The sequence below is a fragment of the Ornithorhynchus anatinus genome, chromosome X2 (assembly GCF_004115215.2).
Source record: "Ornithorhynchus anatinus isolate Pmale09 chromosome X2, mOrnAna1.pri.v4, whole genome shotgun sequence".
Classification (NCBI taxonomy): Eukaryota; Metazoa; Chordata; class Mammalia; order Monotremata; family Ornithorhynchidae; genus Ornithorhynchus; species Ornithorhynchus anatinus.
In genome coordinates this window covers 3,582,015-3,603,612 of record NC_041750.1, presented here as the reverse complement: position 1 = coordinate 3,603,612, position 21,598 = coordinate 3,582,015, and the positions used below count along the sequence as shown (strand labels likewise).

General features: G+C 53.4%; 2 protein-coding genes across 7 annotated transcripts in view; both read right to left on the bottom strand.

The window, feature by feature from the left end:
• Positions 1-1,388, bottom strand: part of CPLX2 (complexin 2) — a 45,739-nt gene extending 44,351 nt beyond the window's left edge. For both annotated transcript variants that reach the window (XM_029053126.2, XM_029053125.2), the window contains exon 1: positions 1,041-1,388. The gene's annotated coding sequence lies outside the window, so the exon portion shown is untranslated. The remainder of the gene's footprint in view (positions 1-1,040) is intronic.
• Positions 1,389-5,687: 4,299 nt separating this feature from the next.
• Positions 5,688-21,559, bottom strand: HRH2 (histamine receptor H2). 5 transcript variants are annotated; one of them, XM_029053535.1, is made up of 3 exons: positions 20,241-21,559; positions 6,630-6,721; positions 5,948-5,986 (listed from the first exon to the last, which is right to left on the bottom strand). In XM_029053535.1, the coding sequence occupies exons 1-3, from the start codon at positions 21,401-21,403 to the stop codon at positions 5,949-5,951; spliced, it is 1,293 nt and encodes a 430-aa protein (XP_028909368.1). In that variant the 5' UTR covers positions 21,404-21,559; the 3' UTR covers position 5,948. The 5 variants fall into 5 exon arrangements, with proteins under 5 accessions (XP_028909371.1, XP_028909368.1, XP_028909369.1 ...); XM_029053538.1 differs by lacking the exon at positions 6,630-6,721 and having other exon boundaries at positions 5,688-5,986; XM_029053536.1 differs by lacking the exons at positions 5,948-5,986; positions 6,630-6,721 and adding an exon at positions 9,658-10,260.
• Positions 21,560-21,598: the final 39 nt, after the last annotated feature.

Below are 21,598 nucleotides of genomic sequence, written 5' to 3'. Positions count from 1 at the left end.
ATTATTATAGTAAGCGCTTAACAAATACCATCATCATTCTTATTATTACCCTGTATCTACCTCAGCCCTTAGACCAATACTTGGCACCTAGTAAGCCCTTACCAGATACCCATCATCAGTATTACCTTGTATCTACCCCAGCGCTTAGACCAGTGCTTGGCACCTAGTAAGCCCTCAACAGATACCATTATTATTATTATTATTATAGTAAGCGCTTAACAAATACCATCATCATTCTTATTACCCTGTGTCTACCCCAGCGCTTAGATCAGTGCTTGGCACCTAGTAAGCCCTTAACAGATACCGTAATTATTATTATTATTATAGTAAGCGCTTAACAAATGCCATCATCATTCTTATCATTACCCTGTATCTCCCCCGGCGCTTAGAACAGTGCTGGGCACCTAGTAAGCGCTAAACGAATACCATTATTAGTATCGTCGTTGTCGTTGTTGCTATTATTTCTCCCCCAACGTCTTTACCCTGGGGGTTCCCCTCTTCCCCTCGCCCGGGGGTCCCCCCTCTCCCCCCGCTCTGTCCGCGGTGCTGGACGGAGCGGCGCCGAGCCCGAAGCCGTGCAATTTCTGCAGCCGTTGCAGCCGTTGCAGCCGTTGCAGCCGTTGCGACTGAGGCGGCCGCCGCCCGTGAGCAGCTTCCCCGAGCCCCCTCCCCACCCGCCTCTCGGCCGGGACGTGGGAAAGGGGGGGCCCGGAGGGGCCCGAGGGTCCAGGGGGTTCGGGGGAGGGGTCCTGAGGGGGTCCAGGGAGGGTCCAGGGAGTCCTGGGGGGTCCAGGATGGGTCTGGGGGCCCGGGGGGGGCCAGAAAGGGTCCAGGGGTCCAGAGGGGGTCCAGGGTGGGGGTCCAGGGAGGGTCAGGGGGTCCAGAGAGGGATCTGGGGTCCGGGGTGGGGGTCCAAGGAGGGTCCGGGGGTTCCAGAGGGGGTGCAGAGAAGGTCCGGGGGTCCGGGGGGGGGGGGGTCCAGGGAGGGTCCGGGGTGGGCTTCCCGCCCACCAAGGAGAAGGAGAGGGGTCTGTGCTGACCTGATGGAGGCTCCGGCGGGGGGCGAGGGGCGAGGGGCGGTGCCGCCCGGGAGATGGCCCTCTCCAGGGACGCTCTGCCGGCCCCGGGCCCGCCGGTGGCCCGGTGGGGTGGCCCGGTGGTGGCCCCGCGGTGGTGGCCCTGCGGTGGCGGCCCGGTGGTGGCTCCAGCTTCGGCGAGGCCCCGGGCCCGCCTAGGACCGGCTAGGACCGGCCGGGGGGACACATGGAGCCCCAGGGCAGCCGGACCCTCTGCCTACGGACCCTGCCCGCCCTGCCAGGGGGTGGGGAGACCAGGAGCAGGAGGAGCAGGAGGAGCAGGACGGGGAGGAGAGGGAGGGAGAAGGTAAGCTGGAGGTGGGAGAAGGAGGAGAGGGAGAAGGGAGAGGGAGGGGGAAGAGAGAAGGAGGAGGGGAAAGAGGGGGACGGGGAAAGAGGAGGGGAGGGAGGAGAGGCAAAGAAGAGGGGAAGGAAGAGAGGAGAGGGAGGGGAAAGAGGGAAGGAGGAGAGGAAGGAGGGGGAGAAGGAAAGAGGAGGGAGGGGAGGCAGGAGAGGGAGGGGAAGAAGGAAGGAGGAGGGGAAAGGGGGGGAGAAGGAAAGAGGAGGGGAGGGGACAGGGAAAGAAGAGGAGAAGGAAGAGAGGAGAGGGAGGAGAGAGAGGGAAGGAGGAGGGGAGGGAGGAGAGGAAAAGGAAGAGTGGAAAGGAAGAGGTAAGAGGGAGAAAGGAGAGAGAAGAGATGAAGGGAGGAGAAGGAGGGGCCGAGGGAAAGAGGAGGGGAGAGGGGAGAAGGAAGGAAGAGAGAGAAAGAGGGAGAAAGAAAGGGGAGGGAGAAGGGAGGGGGGAGAAGGGATAGAGCTCAGGAACAGGTAGTTGTGTCTTCAGAACAAGCCCGGAGTCGTTGACCCTCGAGGTACCAACCGTGAGCCCCCCCCCCCCCACCCCCTCCCCAACTCCCAGGACTCAGTTTCCCTCCGGGAGCCCCACGCCGGTCCGGGAGGGATGGGGCCGGGGGAGAGAGGTCAGAGAGGACTCCTGTGATGTCCCTTTCCTGTTTGTACAGCAGACCCCGCCCCCTGTTGCCTCCCCCCTCCCGCCAATGATGGCCCCCCTCACCTCAATCCTCCTCTCTGCCTTCTCACTTCCCTCCCCACTTCTTGCCTTTCCCGGGGTGGCCCACACCACCCCACTGGACGAGGAAAATTCGCAATCTGAAGGGGTCCTGGGGCCGGGGAAGGAAGCCTCTGCATCAATCAGTCAATCCATGGTATTTAATCAGCGCTTACTGTGTGCACAGCACTGTACTGAACGCTTGGGAGATAACAATAGAACAGAGTTGGTAGACACATTCCCTGCCCACTTCGGAAACGAGGTACTTCGTTCTCCTTCCATAATTATCATTATTATTATTCCCCACCCCTTCGCCCCTCTTCCCCTTCCCTTCCTCCCCTTGTTCTTCTTCACCCCTCCTCCCCCACCTTCCTTCCTCTTTTCCCTTCTTCCTTCCCACTCCCCCTTCCCTTTCTTCCCAGCTTTCTCTCCCCCTTCCCCTCAACCACTTCAGGCCCTCCTGAAGCGGGACTAAAGGGAATTGAATTCACTGCGGGGGAAGGTGGGGCACAGATAAAGAAACTAGACAGGCAGGAGATTTGGGTCGATCCCGGTGGAACTGGTCAAACTGTGAAATATGAGCCGACACCTAAATTTGTGGCTTGGAGCCCTCTCTTACTCACCAGTTGCAAAGTCCGTCCAGGCGAGGGCTAGGGTATAAACACAACTCTCTGGCCATCTGCTCTCTCTGGGACCTGAGCCACGTGGAAGGAGACGAGCTTCTGGAAGATGGGATCAACTCTCCGAATCGGAAAGCTAAAGGAAGCTTTTGATCATCATTAAGCAATTGCACTGTGCAGAGCACTGGACTAAGCTCTTGGGAACATATAATACCACAGAGAAGACACGTCCCCTCCCCACAGTGAGGTCAAAGTCTGGAGGGGGAGACGGACATTAATTTAATAAGTAATTTATGATATACAATCTATAGATATGTCCCTAAGTCCTGCGGGGTTGAGTGTGGAACGAATATCAAATACCCAGAGGTCAGAGATCCAAGTGCACAGACGAATCGGAAGACAAGACGGAGCCGTGGAAAAGAGGGTTTGATCTAGGAAGGCCTCCCGGGAGATGCTAGGCTGTAATCTCACTGTGGGCCGGCTACGTTTCTGACAGCTCTATTGTTCTGTACTCTCCTAAGTGCTTAGTACAGTGCTCTGCACCTAGTAAGGGCTCAATAAATACCATAGCTGCTGCTGCTGCTGATGATAAGAGGCCAAATAAGCAGAGCCCCGTGGGCCAGAGGGCCTTAGGTGAAATCAGGCCAGGCTGGGAAGAAACCAAGCTGTGGGCAAGGCAGAAGTTTAATAAAAATGGACAATGTTGCTCACACCTGTTGATTCATCTACCGTGCTGTGCTTAAGGGGACTGGGGTGAGAAACTCTTCAGTAGTAATAGAGAGGTGATAATGATAGTAATAGCAGTAGGACTAAATGGTATTTGTTAAGCGCTTACTATGTGCCAAGCACTGTTCTCAGTGCTGGGGGCAGATACAAGGTTTCCAGGTTGTCCCAGGTGGGGCTCACGGGCTTCATCCCCATTTTACGGATGAGGTAATTGAGGGCGCAGAGAAGTGAAGTGACTTGCCGACAGTCGCACAGCTGACAAGTGGCAGAGTCCGGATCTGGAAGAGAACCCACGACCTCTGACTCCCAAGCCCGGACTCTTTCCTCTAAGCCACGCTGCTTCTCGTAGTAATGATAATAATTGTGGTATTTATTAAGCGTTTACCACGTGCCAGGCACTGTACTAAGGGCTGGGGTGGTTAGAAGCAAATGGGGTTGGGCACAGTTCCTGTGCCAGACGGGGTTCACGGTCTCAATCCCCATTTTACAGACGAGGTAATTGAGGCGCAGAGAAATGAAGTGACCTGGATTCAGGAAGCTAATAATTTAACCAGGATGGGCTTGTAAGCGGAGGTGAGAAGCAGCGTGGTTTAGTGGAAAGAGCCCAGGTCTGGGAGCCGGAGGACCTGGGTTCTTATTCCGACTTTGCCACTTCTCAATTCTATGACCTTGACAAGTCACTTCACTTCTCTGAGCTTCAGCTACTTCATGGGAATTAAGACTATGAAAGTACAATACTCTCTCACCTTGTATTCATTCATTCAGTAGTATTTATTGAGCCCTTACTAGGTGCAGAGCACTGCACTAAGCGCTCGGAATGTACAATTCGGCAACATCTACCTACCCCGGCGCTTGGTACTGTGTGGTACATAGTAAGCATATAACACCACCATTTAAAAAGGAAAGGTGAGATTTCAGAAGGGTAGTTCATTCAGTTGTATTTATTGAGCGCTTACTGTGTACAGAGCACTGTACTAAGCGTTTGGGAGAGTGGAATAGAACAATAAACACAGGAGAGTAATGAAGAACCACTGTATGAATAACAACTCTCTTTAGCCTTAACTTGGGGCAACATCCCTCTGAAAATCTCAGGGACTCCTGGCTCCTCGGGAGAACTTTTGGAAATCACGGAAGCTGGAAGTGAATTTCTGGAAAGAGTTTTTGACTAGGGACACCAACTTTTCTCCACCATTAAAATAGAATTTTGGCACCCGCTTCGCTTCTGCTCGGCGGAGCCAGGATTTTCCTTGATATTATTAAGCCCAGCCACGTTTTGGCTCATAGATTTTAGTGCTGACAGCTCTATTAAACAGCAATAGTATTGCGGGATTGTGGGAAGCTGAGTGTGTTAGATCTGAGCTCCTTGAGGGGGTTCGCCATGCTAATGAATCTCGGATCTTGGCTGCTAAGTTTATCCCACAAACCCACTTTCCCGTCACCTGTAAAGGCAGCGGGGCCTAGTGGCTAGAGCATGTGCCTGGGAGTGAGAAGGAGCTGGGTTCTAATCCTGGCTCTGCCACTTGTCTGCTGTGCGACCTTGGGTGAGTCACTTCACTTCTCTATGCCTCAGTTACTTCATCTGTAATATGGGGATTAAAACTGCGAGCCCCAGATGGGACAGGGATTGGGCAGAGCACCGTACCAGACGCTTGGGAGAGTACAATACTTCCCTTCTCGGGGCCTCAGTTTTGTCACCTGTAATCTGTTCTCCCTCTCCCTTAGACGGTGAGCTCCGTGTGGGACAGGGACCGTGTCCGATCTGATTGTCTTGTATCTTTCCCAGAGCTTAGCACAGTGCTTGGCACCCAGTAAGCACTTCATCAATACCACAGTGGGTTTTTTTCCTGATTTTTATCATTATTCCTGTGCACCGTAAGTTCCTCAGTGGGCCGGAATTGTGTCTGCCAACTCTGATGCATTATATCCTCCCAAGCTCTTAGTACAGAGAAGCAGCGTGGCTCAGTGGAAAGAGCACGGGCTTGAGAGTCAGAGGTCATGGGTTCCAATCCCACTCTACCACTCGTCAGCTGTGTGACTTTGAGCAAGTCGCTTAACTTCTCTGTGCCTCAGTTCCCTCATCTGTAAAATGGGGGTTAAGACTGTGAGCCCCACGTGGGACAACCAGATTCCCCTGTGTCTACCCCAGCGCTTAGAACAGTGCTCGGCACATAGTAAGCGCTTAACAAATACCAACATTATTATTATTACACTTCTCCACACACAGTAAGCACTCAAAATATATATATTGATTGGTCGATTGATTGTTAAGCAGAACCGGGGAAGTCAGAGGGAGGTTCTCCAAGCTCCCTCTCCCTGGAGGTGAGGGGAAGGGAGGGAGATGAGGAGGGCTTCGGGGCAGACACATCCATAACTGAACGCCTCAGAGCAGTGCAATGCGGACCAGCTGCAGTCGGCCCCTTGATTTATACACCGTCTGGGGCTCTCCGAGTTTTTTCGTCAGTGGTTCCCAAGGCATTCAATCTTCTGGTTTCTCCCTGGGAGAAAGGAACACGGAAGAAAGAAAAGATGATTACAGAGGCCGCGCTTAACCTCCTCCCCACCCACCCTCCCCCAAAGCCTCGACTCTGTAGCCCGACTGGGGGCTCCCACACATGTGAGAAGAGCGGACTTGGTGCTGGGGTGGTTCACAGTTGGTGGCATTCGCACCGTTCCCCCAACTTGGCATGCCTTCCTTTGCCCTCCTCTCTGCCAAATCACTTCCCACTTCTAAAAACTCTACAGAGCACAAATCTTCTCCATAAAGTCCTCTCAGGTTACCCAACCTAACTTAAAGCACTCCCACCTCCTCTCCAGAACCACCTCCCCCACCCCCTCCTAAAAAAATTGCGATCATCTCTGCATTATCATCAGGGATCATTCATTCAAGCATATCTATTGAGCGTTTACTGTGTGCAGAGCACTGTATTAAGCTCTCGAGAGAGGACGATACAGCAATAAAAAGGCACATTCCCTGCCCACGGTGAGCTTACGGTCTAGAAGTTCCCAATGTCTGGCCCCTGGACTTACTCCAGCCCTCAGCTGAGCCCCCCTCCACTCCCTCAGAAATTCCTCCTACCCCCTACGAAGGGTTTGTGGTAACTGCTCAGAGAGTAATCACATTAAAAATTAATTACACACCTGAAAACAAAATCAACTGCTGGAAATGCACATTAGCAGCCGATTGGGAACTCCAAATTGGATAACTGATGGTCCGGAGAGTAGCTTCCAGCCTGCCAGGAAAAGACAGGGAATGGGAAGCAGGGACCTAGATCAGTCAATCGGAGGTATTTATTGAGCGTTTACTACACGGTACTAAGCGCGTGGGAGAGTCCAGTCCAACAGAATTAGCCGATAACTTTCCTGCCCATAGAGGATGGGGCTCGGACCCCAAGTCTGTGAAGAGCTTCCCGAGAGACTTTGGTGATCAATCTGTCAATCCATGGTATTTTTTGAGTGCTTACTGTGGGCAGAGCAGTGTGCTAAGCGCTTGGGAGAATCCAGTACAAGACATCCCGAGGGTTGGGGCAGCTCCATGTACCTCCACGATTACCTGACTGCAGGGAAGAAGGGAAATTGGGTCCCGATTATCACCTGGACGCCCTCGACGCCTTAGGGTGGTGGTCCTGGGTCATTCAGTCAGTCAGTCGTAGTCGTTCAGTCATATTTATTGAGCGCTTACTGTGTGCGGGACACTTGACTAAGGGCTTGGGTGAGTGCATTACAACAGTAAATAGACACATTCCCTGCCCACAACGAGCTTGCGGTCTAGAGGGGGAGACAGACATTAATATAAAAAAATTAATGAATTACACATATGGACATACGGCCAGCGGCAGGACGTGGGCGAGTGGTCGGGCGGTGAGATAGACAAGACCGAGGCAGAGTGAGAAGATTGGCATTAGAGGAGTGAAGTGTGTGGGCCGGTTTGGAGTAGAAGAGTAGCGGGGTGATTTAGGAGGGGGCAACGTGGTGATCTGCTTTAACGCCAATGGTGAGGAGTTTTTGTTTGATGCAGAGGTGGATGGGCCACCCCTGGAGTTTCTTGAGGAGGGGGGGGAAACATGGCCTGAACGTTTATGTAGAAAAACGACCCGGGCGGCGGGGTAAAGTATGGAATGGAGTGGGGAGGGACAGGAGGCCGGGAGGTCAGAGAGGAGGCCGATAAAGTAATCGAGGTGGAATAGGATACGTTATTATTAATACATTATTGTATTAACGCGGAAGCAGTTTGGATGGAGAGGAAAGGGCGAATTTTAGCCATGTCGATAGGATTTGGCGATGGATTGAATATCCGGGTTGAATGAGTGTCACTTAACTTCTCTGGGCCTCAGTTACCTCATCTGTAGAATGGGGATTAAGACCGTGATCCCCACGCGGGACAACCTGAGGACCTTGTATCTACCCCAGCGCTCAGAACAGTGCTTGACACCTAGTAAGCGCTTAACAAATACCATTATTATTATGAGAGAGGGGTCAAGGCCACGGTCACGGGCTTGTGAGACAAGAAGGATGGTGGTGTCGTCTACAGGGATGGAAAAGTCAGGGAGAGGACAGGGTTTGGGTGGGAAGATAAGGAGCTTTGTTTTGACCGTGTTAAGCTTGAGGTGGCGGGGGGACATCCTACGGTGGTGAGGTGAAGGTGGCAGAGGGGTGATAGGGATGGGGGTGGTCGTAGTACTTTAGGTGATGGGGGGGGGTCCCCCTAGAAGCTGGTGGGGAAGTGTGTCAGAGTAAAGAAAATGGGGGCTCAGCTTGAGGGAGTCCAACTCTCATCTATCCCATCCTGGTGGAGGCGGTGAGGTCTCATTTTCGGCGAAAAAAGACGTGGGAAAATAAAAATAAATAAAAAAATAGAAGAACCGTCATTGAATCCAGGCCCCCAAATAAATGCTTAATTAGTCACTTCAGATTGCATATTAATTGCGGCCCGATCTAAATCGTTGCCTCGTTAGTAACTAAACGTTCTCACCGCCTAACGGTGTTCTCTCTTCAAGCCCTCGCTCCGCAGGCCTGTCAAAGTCTTCAGTCACGGCGGCCGCTCAGGGTATTTGTGTGTGTGTTTGAGTGTGTTTTGTGTGTGCGTGTGTGTGCGGTGTGTGAGTGGGAGTCGGTTCTGATGCCAGCTGGATCTGACGGGCGTGTTGAAGTCGGGGAAAGCGAGCTTTTGGTTCCCCGAGAGCTTGGGCAGGCCCCGGTCCTGCCTCTGAATTTGGGATTCTCCCTCCCTCTTCCCTTTGGGGGTCCCGTGGGATTTAGGACTAGCCCCTCCATCCCCTAGGGGCCTCAGTTTAATGGTTATGGTATTTGTTAAGCGCTTACTATGTGCCAAGCGCTGTTCTAACCGCTGGATTCTGCAAGGTGGGACCCGTCCCTTCGACTTTATATTACTGTAATTTAATCATCTTGGGGCAACCTGGTGTGTTTAATCGAGCTGAATGGGAAATGCGAATATAATTTCACCAACAACAGACACCCTTCTGGGCAGAGAGATTGAGAAGCAGCATGGCGGAATGGAAAGAGCACGGGGCTGGGAGTCTGCTGCGTGACCTTGGGCAAGTCATTTCGCTCCTCTGGGCCTCTGTTACCTCATCTGCAAAATGGGGAGTGAGAATGTGAGCCTCATGTGGGACAGGGACTGCATCCAACCTGATTAGCTGGTCTCTACCTCGGCACTTAGTACTGGGCCTGGCGCATAGTAAGCACTTAAAAGCCATTAAAAAAAGGAGAGGGAGAGAGAGCAGATCTCTGGGGAGCAGGGGATAGGCATGGCCTAGCAGAAAGTCCCAGGCCTTGGAGTCAGAAGGACCCGGGTTCTAATTCGGACTCCACTCCTTGTCTGCTGTTTGATCTCAGGCAAGTAACTTCACTTCTCTATGCCTCAGTTATCTCATCTGTAAATTGGGGTTTAAGAATGTGACCCCCCCCCCCATGTGGGACATGCACCGTGTCCATCCTTGACTAGCTTGTATCTACCCCAGCGCTTAGTACAGTGCCTGGAACATTATGAGAAGCAGCGTGACTTAGTGGAAAGAGCCGCGGCTTGGGAGTCAGAGGTCGTGAGTTCTAATCCCGGCTCCACCACTTATCAGCTATGTGACTTTGGGCAAGTCACTTAACTTCTCTGTGCCTCAGGTGGGGCACCCTGATAACCTTGTGTCTTCCCCAGCGCTTAGAACAGTGTTTGGCACATAGTAAGCACTTAACAAATACCACCACTATTATTATTAACAAAGGCCTTTACAAAAAATCGGGAGGAATGCAAACAGGGCGGCACTGGAAATTCTGTTATGGAAAATGCGAATCCTTTAGAGACTGGGGTGATTTTTATGAGGCAAATCAAGCGGACCTGGGATGTGGAGGCGTGGAGGAGGAGGTGGTGGGGTGATGGGGGGAGGACAGGGTCAAAAAGGAGAAGGACTAGTGGGAAGAATCAGTGTCTCGGAGAGTACTTACTCATGCCGTGCGGACAGGAAGGAAATGATTGACTTTCATGCGAATCACGCTTTCTCTTCAGATTTGCAAATACCTCTATGCCAACAGTCTCCACACAAAGCCTTCCCGAGAAAGCCTGTCAGCAGCATTTTCTTAGGTTCTTCCGAAAGAGGGGAGAGAGGGGAGCGGGCCTGGAAATACTTGGAAATTGCGATGTCTCTAATCATCAGTGGGGGAAGAGAGACAGTGCTCACAAAGCTTCATCCCATCTCCAGACAAATTTTCCTTGTCTATCACAGCCGAGGAAATTCGGGGACGCCTCTCTGGTTTGCCGGGCCTGCAGATGGAAGATTTCAAGCATCGGGGAGCGGAGGGACGTTTTGGTTTGCTGCGGGACTTGGATTTCCATTTTGGAAATAGACTTATCTGCTACCTTTACTGCTGTGTTATACTCTCTCAAACCCTTAGTACAGTGTTCTGTACAGTTTTAATGTGTCTTAGATCCTTGAGAGCAGGGTTGTATCTATTAAATCCATCGTACTGTCCTTTCCTAAGGCCTAACTCCCCAAGTCTTTTATTCATTCAATCGTATTTATTGAGCGCTTGCTACATGCAAAGCACTGTACTAAATGCTGCGAGAAGCAGCGTGCCTTTAGCGGTTAGAGCACGGGCTTAGGCGTCAGAAGGTCATGGGTTCTAATTCCGGCTCTATTACTTGTCTGCTGTGTGACTTTGGGCAAGTCACTTCACCTCTCTGGGCCTCAGTTACCTCATTTGTAAACTGGGGATTAAGACTGTGACCCCTATGTGGGACAGGGACCGTGTCCACCTAGATGAACTTGTATCCCGGCGCTTAGAACAGTGCTTGGCATATAGTAAGCGCTTGACAAGTACCGTAATTATTATTATTGGGAGAGTACAAAATAATAATAAGCAGACACAGTGCTGTGTGCAGGGCTGTGCACACAGTAGCCTGTGAACTCCTTAAGGGGCAGGATCTTGTCTACTAACTCTATTGGATTCCCCCCATTCCTTAGTCCAAAACTGTACTAAGGGCTTGGGAGAGTACAACATAGCAGAATTAGCAGACACGTTCTATCACAGTCTGTCTCCTCCTGTAGCCTACAGATCCCTTATGGTCAGGAATCGCGTCTACCAACTCCCCAGGCGCTTAATACAGTGGTCTGCCTTCATTCATTCATACATTCGGTTGTATTTATTAAGCACTTACCGTACTGTACTGAGCGCTTGGGATAACAATAAACAATAAACAGACACAGAGGAAGAGACAGACATTAAGATAAATTACAGATAGGGACATAAGTGCTGAAATTCCGGATATACATGTGACCTCATCTGTAAAAAGGGGATTGAGACTGTGAGCCCCACGTGGGACAGGGACTGTGTCCAACCCCATTTGCTTCTATCCACCTCAGCGCTCAGTCCAGCTCCTGGAACGCAGTAAGCGCTTAATATATACCACAATTATTATTATCTGCACATAAGCGCACACATCCGTGCAGGAGGTTAAAAACTCAAACCGGTCGATCGGTTGCTTGATTGTGAGTTAGCAGATAATAATAATGTTGTATTTGTCAAGCGCTTACTACGTGCAGAGCACTGTTCTAAGCGCTGGGGGAGATACAGGGTGGTGAGGTGAGGCTCCCAGTCTTCACCCCCATTTTACAGATGGGGTAACTGAGGCACAGAGAAGTGAACTGACTTGCCCACAGTCACACAGCTGACAAGGAAGGAGTGGAGCTCCAGGTACAGCCTTGGGAAGTGGCCAGTCGGGGGGTCGGGGGTCGTGGCAGGATGGGGGGAGGGGCTGGAATGGGGAGCTCAGCCCCCCTTCTCTCTGGGGGGGGGGTCCAGAAAAGGGGGGGGTCTCATCGGTGGGGTTGTACCGCCCCCTAGTGATCAATGTGCGCTCCTCTCAGGCCCTCTGGGGGGAGACAGAATCATCAACTGCTCAGTAAGATTTATTTAACGCTTTTAAAAATGGTAATTATTAAGCGCTGACTATGTATCAAGCACTCTTCTAAGCGCTGGGAGAGATACAAGTTAACCTGGCCAGGCTCCGTCCCTGTCCCACGTGGGGCTCCCTGTCCAAGTAGGAGGAAGAAGAGGAATCGGATTCCCATTCTACAGTTGAGGAAACTGAGCCACGGAGACGTGACGTGACCCGGCCAAGGTCACACAGGTGGCAAGTGGAGGAGCTGGGATTGGAACCCAGGTCCTCGGGATCCCAGGCACGAGCCCTTTCCGCTAGGCCACGCTGTACTGAGCTAATCATAGTTTGAAGGAGGCAGGGGAGGGGTTATTCTGGTTTCTATCCCCCTCTGGATTGTACCCTCGCTGTGGGCAGGGAACATTTCTGTTCTATTATTAATAATTATTATTATTATTACTATGGTATGTGTTAAGCGCTTACTATGTACCAGGCACTGTACTAAGCACTGGGATGGATACAAGGTAATCGGGTTGTCCCACGTGGGGTTCACAGTCTCAATCCCCCTTCTACTCACGTGGTAACTGAGGCACAGAGAAGCTAAGTGACTTTCCCCAGGTCACACAGCAGACGAATGGCGGAGCTGGGATTAGAACCCTTGACCTTCCAACTGCCAGGCCCGAGCTCTAGCCACTGTAGAGAAGGAGCGTGGCTCGGTGGAAAAAGCACGGGCTTTGGAGTCAGAGGTCATGAGTTCGAATCCCAGCTCTGCCACCTGTCAGCTATGTGACTGTGGGCAAGTCACTTAACTTCTCTGTGCCTCGGTTACCTCATCTGTAAAATGGGGATGAAGACTGTGAGCCCCACGTGGGACAACCTGATTCCCCTGTGTCTACCCCAGCGCTTAGAACAGTGCTCTGCACATAGTAAGCACTTAACAAATACCAACATTATTATTACACTACGGCACCACTGCTGCTTCTCTATTGGACTCTTCCAAACGCTTAGTCCAACGCTCAATAAATACCATCGATCCATCGTAAGCTCCTCACGAGCAGGGAGACCACCTACCCACTCTGTTGTAGTTGTATCCACTCCTAGCTCTCCCAAGCGCTTAGTACAGTGCTCTGAACACAGTAAATATTGATTAATCAACGATTAATTGGTTGATTGATAACTCCCTAGGGCTCTGTCGATGGGGGAGTCCTCATCACGGGCCAGGTGACATCTACTAGTCCTACAGGGCCTAGCCTGTCCCCATCTCAGAGACAGTGTGGCCTAATGGAAAGAGCATGATCTGGGCTCCGGGAGCCATGGAGTTCAGTCCCACTGCCCCCATTGGGTGTTTTTTTTAAAATGGTAATTATTAAGCGTTTACTATGTGCCCAACACTTTACTAAACACTGGGATAGATGCAGCCTTATCTATTGGACACGGTCCATGTCCCACATGGGGCTCACAGTCTTAATCCTCATTAACAGATGAAATAACTGAAGTACAGAGAAGTGAAGTGACTTGCCCGAGGCCACACAGCAGACAAGTGGTGGAGCTGGGATTAGAACCCAGGGGCAAGTTGCTCGACCCCTCCGAGCCTCAGTTTTCTCCTTATTATCACAGTTTTATTAATTGCAGGGAACATGTCTACCGACTCGGTAATATTGTACTCTCCCAAGAGTGCTCTGGATCCAGTAAGTGCTCAATAAATACGATCGATGGATCGATTGATTAATTGTCAAGCACTGTTCGAAGCACTGAGGTGGATACAAGTCAATCAGGTTGGACACAGAACCCGTCCCACAGGGGGCTCACAGTCTAAGTAGAAGGGAGTAGGATTTAATCCCCCTTTTACAGATGAGGAAACTGAGGCACAGAGGAGGGAAGCGTCTTGCCCAAGATCACACAGCAGGCAGGTGGATGAGCCGGGATTAGAACCCACGTCCTCTGACTCCCCCGGCCCAGGTTCTTCCTACTAGGCCGCGCGGCTTTTCGGTGAGATCGTGGTAAACCCTCTCTGTCCCAGAGATGTGAGGAAAATAAGAGGGGACAGTAAGAGGTCTTTAAGGACAGAGGGAGAAAGCATCTTATAAATATGATACATTGATACATCCCTGCTGGGTCATTGGGTGGGGGGGAAGTCAGGGATGGAGAGGGGAGAGTCGGGGTGTCGGATGGTCCAGTGGTGGGTCACTGGGGGACAGTCAGGGATGGAGAGGGGACAGACAGCCCCTGCCTGAGCTGTTCAGCCTTAAAGCCTCATCACCAGAGGCTTTCTCTGAGGATGGGCTATGCTCAGCGTGAGTAAGCGGGAAGATTCTGGCCCTGGGATGAGCTGATTCTTATCCCGGCCTGAGCTGATTCTTGTCCTGGTCTGTGCTGATTCCGGTTCCGTGCTGAGCTGACTCCGGTCCCGGCCTCTGGGAACCCAGGCTTCCGCCACAGCCTGCCATCCCCACGCCTCACCCCCATCCCCAGTGTGGTCAAGAAGGAAGAGTTCCCATCAAAGGAACAAAAACTTTATTCCCGTTTCGGTTCCGATCCAGCACCGGTTGCTGCCACGTTCCGGCTCGGAGTCTCTGCGGGAACAGATCTCTGCCACGGTCACCCCCATCCAGGGCCTGGGGACGATGGGGTCTTCTGCCCGGTGGGCGGGGGACGGGGGGGCTTCGAGAGAGCCTGGATGTCTTTGGTGGGGGGCTGGGGGGGGGGGAAGGAGGAGGAGGAGGGAGTGTGTGTGTGTGTAGAGGGCTGTTTGATGGGGGCCCACCCTCGGTCAGATCCCCACCTCTGCCCCCGTGACCTCTTCTGGTAGGCCCTTGCTGAGCCCTCGACTGTCCTGCTCAGAGCGGTGCCCGCGGCCTGGAACCCAGGCCCCACGCCGGTATCTCCCTCACCTCTGCACACCGCCTGGAGGGCCCTGGTCCCTCAGGGCACGCGGGGGGGCTCAGAGTCACAACGTCTGGGGTACCTGGGGAGTGGACACGGGATTCCTGGGGAGTTCCAGGGGGTTCCTGAGGTCGGGGGTCCCAAGGCCCACGTTCCCTGGGACTCCGAAGGCCGCAGCGGACCCTCCTCCCCGGTCGCCGTCGCTATCGTCACCGTCGTCGCTGTGGTTGGCATCGCCGCGGCCGCCCCCGGGACCTTCGCCGTCCCCCGCGGAAGCAGGTCGGATCTCCACCAGCCCTTGCAGCAGGAGAGGATGTTGTCGGGAGCCGGGGCCCAGGGCCGGACAGCCTTCCTGCGCGAGGACAGACACGGAGGCCGTCGCTGCCGTCAGGGTCACCGTCGTCATCGGGGTCACCGTCGCCACCGTCGTCACGGTCACCGTCGCCATGGCCACCGTCGCCGTCGTCAGTGTCACCGTCGCAACCACCACTCCGTCTGCTACTACAGCGTTACGGTTCCACTCTCCTTTGCCCCCCCGACCCTTGCTCAAGAAGGGTCCAAGAAGCAGTAAGTAGTGAGGCAGTGTGGGCTAGTGGAAAATGCACAGGCCTGGGAGTCGAGGATCTGGGTTCTAATCCCGGGTTCTCCATTCATTCGTTCAATCATATTTATTGAGAGCTTACTGGGAGCAGAGCACCCTATTAAGCGCTTGGGAGAGTACAATATAGCAATAAACAAACACATTCTCTCCCCGCAGTGAGCTTACGGTCTAGAGGGGAAGACAGACATCAGTATAAATAAATAAATAAATATATGAATAACACACTTGTCTGCTGTGTGACCTTGGGCAAGTGGCTTCGCTTCTCTGTGCCTCAGTTCCCTCATCTGTAAAAGGGAGATGAAGACTGTGAGCCCCATGTGGGACAGGGACTGTGTCCAAACCTGTTTAGCTTGTATCTACCCCAGCGCACAGTACAATGTCTGACACGTACCGAGCGCTTAACAAATACCGTAAAAAAAAGAACGCGTCCCTCCTATAGGTGGGGAATTGAAACCCCGCAATGAAGTTCATTTCCCTCTGCGGTCAGGATGGGTTGGTTCGGCGGGGGTCTGATAGCTGGGGAACCCATTTTCTCTGTTCCTCCTCACGCTTACACCCTGGGAAGTGGGTCAGGGTGTCCTTCTCCTTTCTCGAGCAAGGACGCGGATGCACGCAGAAGCTTGCTCGAGGCCAGACAATTCACAGAAAAGGCAGGACCCGAACTCAGCGCCTGGCCTTCTCCGAGCCTCAGCACACTGACCAGCTAACTCGGGCGGGGGGGGGGGGGGCACGACAGAGAGGGACAAGGTCCCCATTTTTCACTGTGCGCAGCGGGGTGGAGGGAGGGAGCGCGTATGGGAGAGATGGAGCTGTGTGAGCGAGGATGTGCCTCAGAGAACCCGGGGACCTGATGAGGAGGTACACAAGGCCTCGGACTGAATCCTTCCATCCCTTTAAGCGTGTTGTGGCTAGCGGCTTTCTGCCTGTTTGGTTCCCCTGGTTCCCCTTTGGGCCAGCAGGGAGAAAATGGGCAGGTAAGACCCTTCCTCCTAGGTCTCCTCCTCCTCCAGGTCCCCTTCCCCCGCCTAGCTTGTAGCTACCCCAGCTCTTAGAACAGTGCTTGGCACATAGTAAGCGCTTAACAAATACCATCATTATTATTACTATTCCCTTCTTTCCCCAGCCTCTCTCCTCCTCCCCAGTCACCCATCCTCACCAGTGTCCAGCCCCTGCCCCCCAATCCGAACCTCCTACTTGCCCCAGCCCCTTCCTCCTCTCCCCTCACCCCTGACCGTCTCTCCATCCCCCTTCCCTCCCCCTCTCCACCTCTCTCTTCTCCCCCGCCCCTTCCCTTCTCCTCGCCCTTCCCAGCCCCGCCTGAACTGGGATTTCCCTGTCCTTCTTAGAAGAATTTCAAAACAGTGACTCCTTCTTCTGCAAAGTCTTCCCCAAGCCCTCCCTCCAGGCCAGCTTCCCAGCAAAGCACAGCTCAGCACGCTATTGGATAGAACCCGGGCCTGAGAGTCAGAAGGACCTGGGTTCCAATCCCCGTTCCACCCTTTGTCTGCTGTGTGACCATGGGCAAGACACTTCGCTTCTCTGGGCTCAGTTACCTCATCTGTAAAATGGGGATCAAAACTGTGAGACCCATATGGAGCAGGGATTGTATCCACCATAGCGCTTAGCGCAGTGCCTAATACACAAGCACTTAACAAATATCAGAATTATTATTATTCGTTTCTCTGGGCCTCAGTTCCTTCGTCTGTCAAATGGGGTTTGAGACTGTGAGCCCCATGTTGGGCGGGGACTGTGTCCAACCTGATTATCTTGTATCTTTCCCAGTGCTTAGTACGGTGTCTGGCACATAGTAAGCGCTTAACAGATACATAACAACAGCACAGCAAAGCCAAGCTCTGGGGTAGATTCAGTACAATCGGATCAGACTCTGTCTCTTACAGTCTAAGGGGGAAGGAGAACTCTGCTCTATTGGACTCTCCCAAGCGCTTAATACAGTGTTCTAGAAGCCTAGTGGAAAGAGCAAGGGCCTGTGAGTCAGAGGAAGTGGGTTCTAACTGGGTCAGTCGCTTAACTTCTCCGTGCCTTGTTTACCTCATCTGTAAAATGGGGATCGAGACGGTGAGCCCCATGTGGGACGGGGACTGTGTCCAACCTGATTAGTCTGTATCAACCCCAGTGCTTAGAATATGATTGGCACATGGTAAGTGCTTAACAAATATCACAATCGTTACTATTGCTCGGCACGCCGTAAGCACTCAATAAATACGATCGATTGAATGATTAATCAGGTTGGAGGAGGCGGGGGCGTCAGGCTTGGTGAAGAATCGTTTTCTTTATGAACGGCCCTGTAGCCCTTCCCCAGCGTCAAGGTTATCGACAGACGTGCGGGGATGGATTTTGTATTTATATTTGAAATGGGGAAGCCAGATGCCAGGGGTGCCCAGGCTATGCCCGAGCTGGGGATCGTCCTGTTGAGTCAGTACCCCCTCATTCCTCCCCACAACAAATAAGGCGGTTTACCCCCTCCCCTGCCCCCAGGCTGAGGGGAAATAGCGTGTGTGCTGTGCTCCTTCCCCCCTTCGACTGTGAATAATAATAATAACTGTGGCATTTGTTAAGCGCTTACTCTGTGCCAGGCGCCGTACTAAGCGCCGGTGTAGATACAAGCTAATCAAGTTGGACACAATCCCTGTCCCACGTGGGACTCACAGTCTTAATCCCCATTTTACAGATGAGGGAACTGAGGCCCAGAGAAGTGAAGTGACTTGCTCGAGATCACACAGCAGATAAGCGGCAGAGCTGGGATTAAACCCGGGTCCTTTTGACTCCCAGGACTGGGCTCTATCTACTAGGCCACACTGAACCCCGGGTGGGAAAGGGACAGAGTCTGATCTGACCATACTGTATCTCCCCCAGCGCTTTGGTATACAGACCGCACTTAATAAATATGTGAGCAACTGTTATGATTTTTAGATGCTTTCCCAACTTGGCCGGATCGCCACGGCCGCCTCCACCTGTTTCATAATTTCTGTGATATTTGTTTGGCGCTTCGGTGCCCAGCCCTGGAGCCGATGCAATATAATCAGATGGAACACATTTCCTGCCTCACCCGGGACTCAGTCTAAGGAGGAGGGAGAATGGGAATTTCATCCCCATTTTACAGATGGGAAAAATCGAGGCCCTGAGAAGTTAAGGGACTTTCCCAGTGTCACCCAGGCAAGTAACAATAATAATAATAATTAGGATGTTTGTCAAGGGCTTACTGCGTGCCAGCCGCTGTAGTGGGGTGGATACGAACAAATCGGGTTGGACACAGTCCCTGTCCCATGTGGAGCTTGCTGTCTCAATCCCCACTTGACAGATGAGGTAACGGAGGCCCAGAGAAGTGACCTGCCCAAGGTCACTCAGCAGACACGTGGCAGAGCCCGGATTCGAGCCCAGGGCTCCTGACTCCCAACCCCGTGCTCCTTCCACTTGGCCGTGTCCTTTTCCTGAGTCTTTTCCGAAACCCGCTGTGTTTCCTGGAAAATGGCGAGAGACCGGGGGAAACCCTTTTTTCCAAATTAGTCAGTTTCCGGTTGGAGTGCTGAGTAAACTTGGTTCAGCAAGGTTTCAAAGGGGAAGTCTGGGAGTCAAAAGGACCTGAGATCTAGACCCGGCTCTGCCATTTGTCTGCTGTGAGATCCTGGGCAAATCCCTTCACATCTCTGGCGCTCAGTTCCCTCACCTGTAAAATGGGGATTATGACTCACGTGGGACATGGACTGTGTTCAACCTGATTATAGCTAGTATCTACCCCAGTGCTTAGAACAATGCCTGGCACATAGTAAGCGCTTAACAAATACTGTTAAAAAAAGGAAGTGGAGACCCCAGAAAGAGTCCAGAGAGGAGAGAAGGAAATAGGGGAAAGGAATCGGGGTGGGAGCCCCTTGAAGAGAAGGCTGAGGGGTGATGTCATTATTGTCTTCAAAGTAAACTCCTAACAGCTCTCTCTCTCTCTCTTACCTAGACCTGCCCTTCTCCCACTGCATCCTATTCCTATTCAATCATATTTATTAAGCACTTACTATGTGCAAAGCACTGTACCGCATCCCAGCTCACTTCCTTTATTCCGCCCAAACCAACCCACTCTCTCACCGTCCCCTGACTCGATCTCATTTATTGAGCACTGTAGGAAGCACTTGGGAGGGTACAAAATAACAGAGCCGGTAGAACACATTTCCTGCCCACAACGAGCTTACAGTCTAGAGGAGGAGACGGACACTAATAGACGTAAATGCATTATGGCTATGGACCGAAGTGCTCTGGAGCTGGGAGAGGGGATAAGTATAGGGAGCAATTCAGGGTGATGCAGAAGGGAGTGGGAAAAGAGGAGAGGAGGGCTTAGTCAGGGAAGGCCTCTTGGAGGAGATGGGCCTTCAGTAAGGCTTTGAAGCGGGGGGAGAGTGATGGTTTATCGGATATGAAGAGGAAGGGTGTTCCAGGCCGGAGGCGGGCGGGGAGGGGAGATCCTTCCAGACTGGACGCTCCCGCTGTTCCTCCTCGGGCATAGCCTGGACGTGAGGTCAGAGGGCAGCGCGGGTGCCCGATAGAGGCCCTCTTTTCCTCTTCTCCCACTCCCTTGTGTCACCCCGACTCGCTGCCTTTATTCATCCCCCTTCCCAGCTCCACCGCACTTATGTCCACATCTGTAATTTCTTTCTAATAATGTCTGTCTCCCCTTCTTGACCCCAAGCTCCTTGTGGGACGGGAATGTCTCTGTTGTATGGTTGCATCGTCCCCTCCCAAGTGCTTAGTACGGTGCTCCGCACCCGGTAAGTGCTGGATAAATACGATCGACCGACTCGCTGACTGGCCACCACCCTCGGCTTCCGCCATGTCCCTCCTCCTCCTCCTCCCGAACCGGGGCCCGAGGGGACATTACCTGTCCGGGGGTTCCGGATCGAGTGAGGTCTCCGTCTCATTCCTCACCAGCGGTCCGAGTGACCTCTTCTCCCTCCAGCTAGTGGACTCGAGGTGGGCGGAGGATCGGGTCCCGCGGCAGGAGAAGAGGCGGCGGTAGGCTGCGCGGAAGTCTCTGTTCAGGGCGGCGTAGAGGAGGGGGTTGAGGGCTGAGTTGGCATAGCCGAGCCACAGGACCACGGCCTCGAGGGTCTTGTTGATGGCCTCGTCCCCCCTCACTCCCCGGTAGACGAACACGGTGAAGTAAGGGAACCAGCAGATGATGAAGACCCCCATCACGGCCGCCAGGGTGACCGTGGCTTTGTGCTCCTTGACGGCAGGCGAGCAAGGCCCGAGGCCCTGACCCCTGCTCCCGGCCTGGTTGATCCTCTTGGCTTGCTCCCGGGCGATCTTGAAGATGCGGTAATAGGTGGCGCTCATGACCAACAGGGGAAAGTAGAAGGTGACCAGGGCGTCCACCAGCCCGTAGGCCTTGTTGACCTCTACCTTGCACTGGTTGGGGTGAGGGGGCATCTGAGCGTTCTGGGCGTTCCAGCCCATGTGGATGGGCAGGAAAGAGAACAGGAGGGACACGGTCCAGATCCCCGCCAGGGCCGTGCCCACCCGGGCAGGCGTGACCACTGCGGGATAGCGGAGGGGGGCGGTGATGGCGTAGTAACGGTCCAGGCTGATCATGAAGAGGTTGAGGATGGAGGCCGTGCAGAGCATGACGTCCAGGCTGGCGTGGATTTTGCAGAGGGTCTGGCTGAAGACCCAGGTCTGGCTCAGCTCCAAGATGGCCGACAAGGGCAGCACCAGGATGCCCAGCAGCAGGTCCGTCACCGCCAGGGACACGGTGAAGCAGTTGGTCGGGCTGCGGAGCCTCCGGTCAAGGCCCACGGCCAAGCAGACCACCACGTTGCCCCCGATGACCACCAGGATGAGGGTCCCGAGGGTGATCCCCCCCACCACCTGGCTCACGGTCGAGTTCCAGGGGTTGGCGCCGGGGAGGTTCGTCATGCCGGGCCGCCCCGACCCTGGCCGAGGGGCCGGAGGGGCCCACCCCCCGACCCCGGGGCAAGCGCCGGGCTTCGGACAGGGAGGTGGGCTGTCCAACGCCAACGAGGGAAGGAGCTCAACGTCCATCCAGACCTTTGGTCCATTCAGACGTCCGACCCCGGGAACACCGGGCTTCTCTCTCCCGTTGGCAGGGAACTGCGTGGCTTCCCGCCTCTGTCACTTGTCTGCTACGTGACTTTGGGCAAGTCATTTCACTTCTCTGGGCCTCATTTGCAAAATGGGAATTAAGATTGTGAATCCAATATGGGACAGGGAATGGGC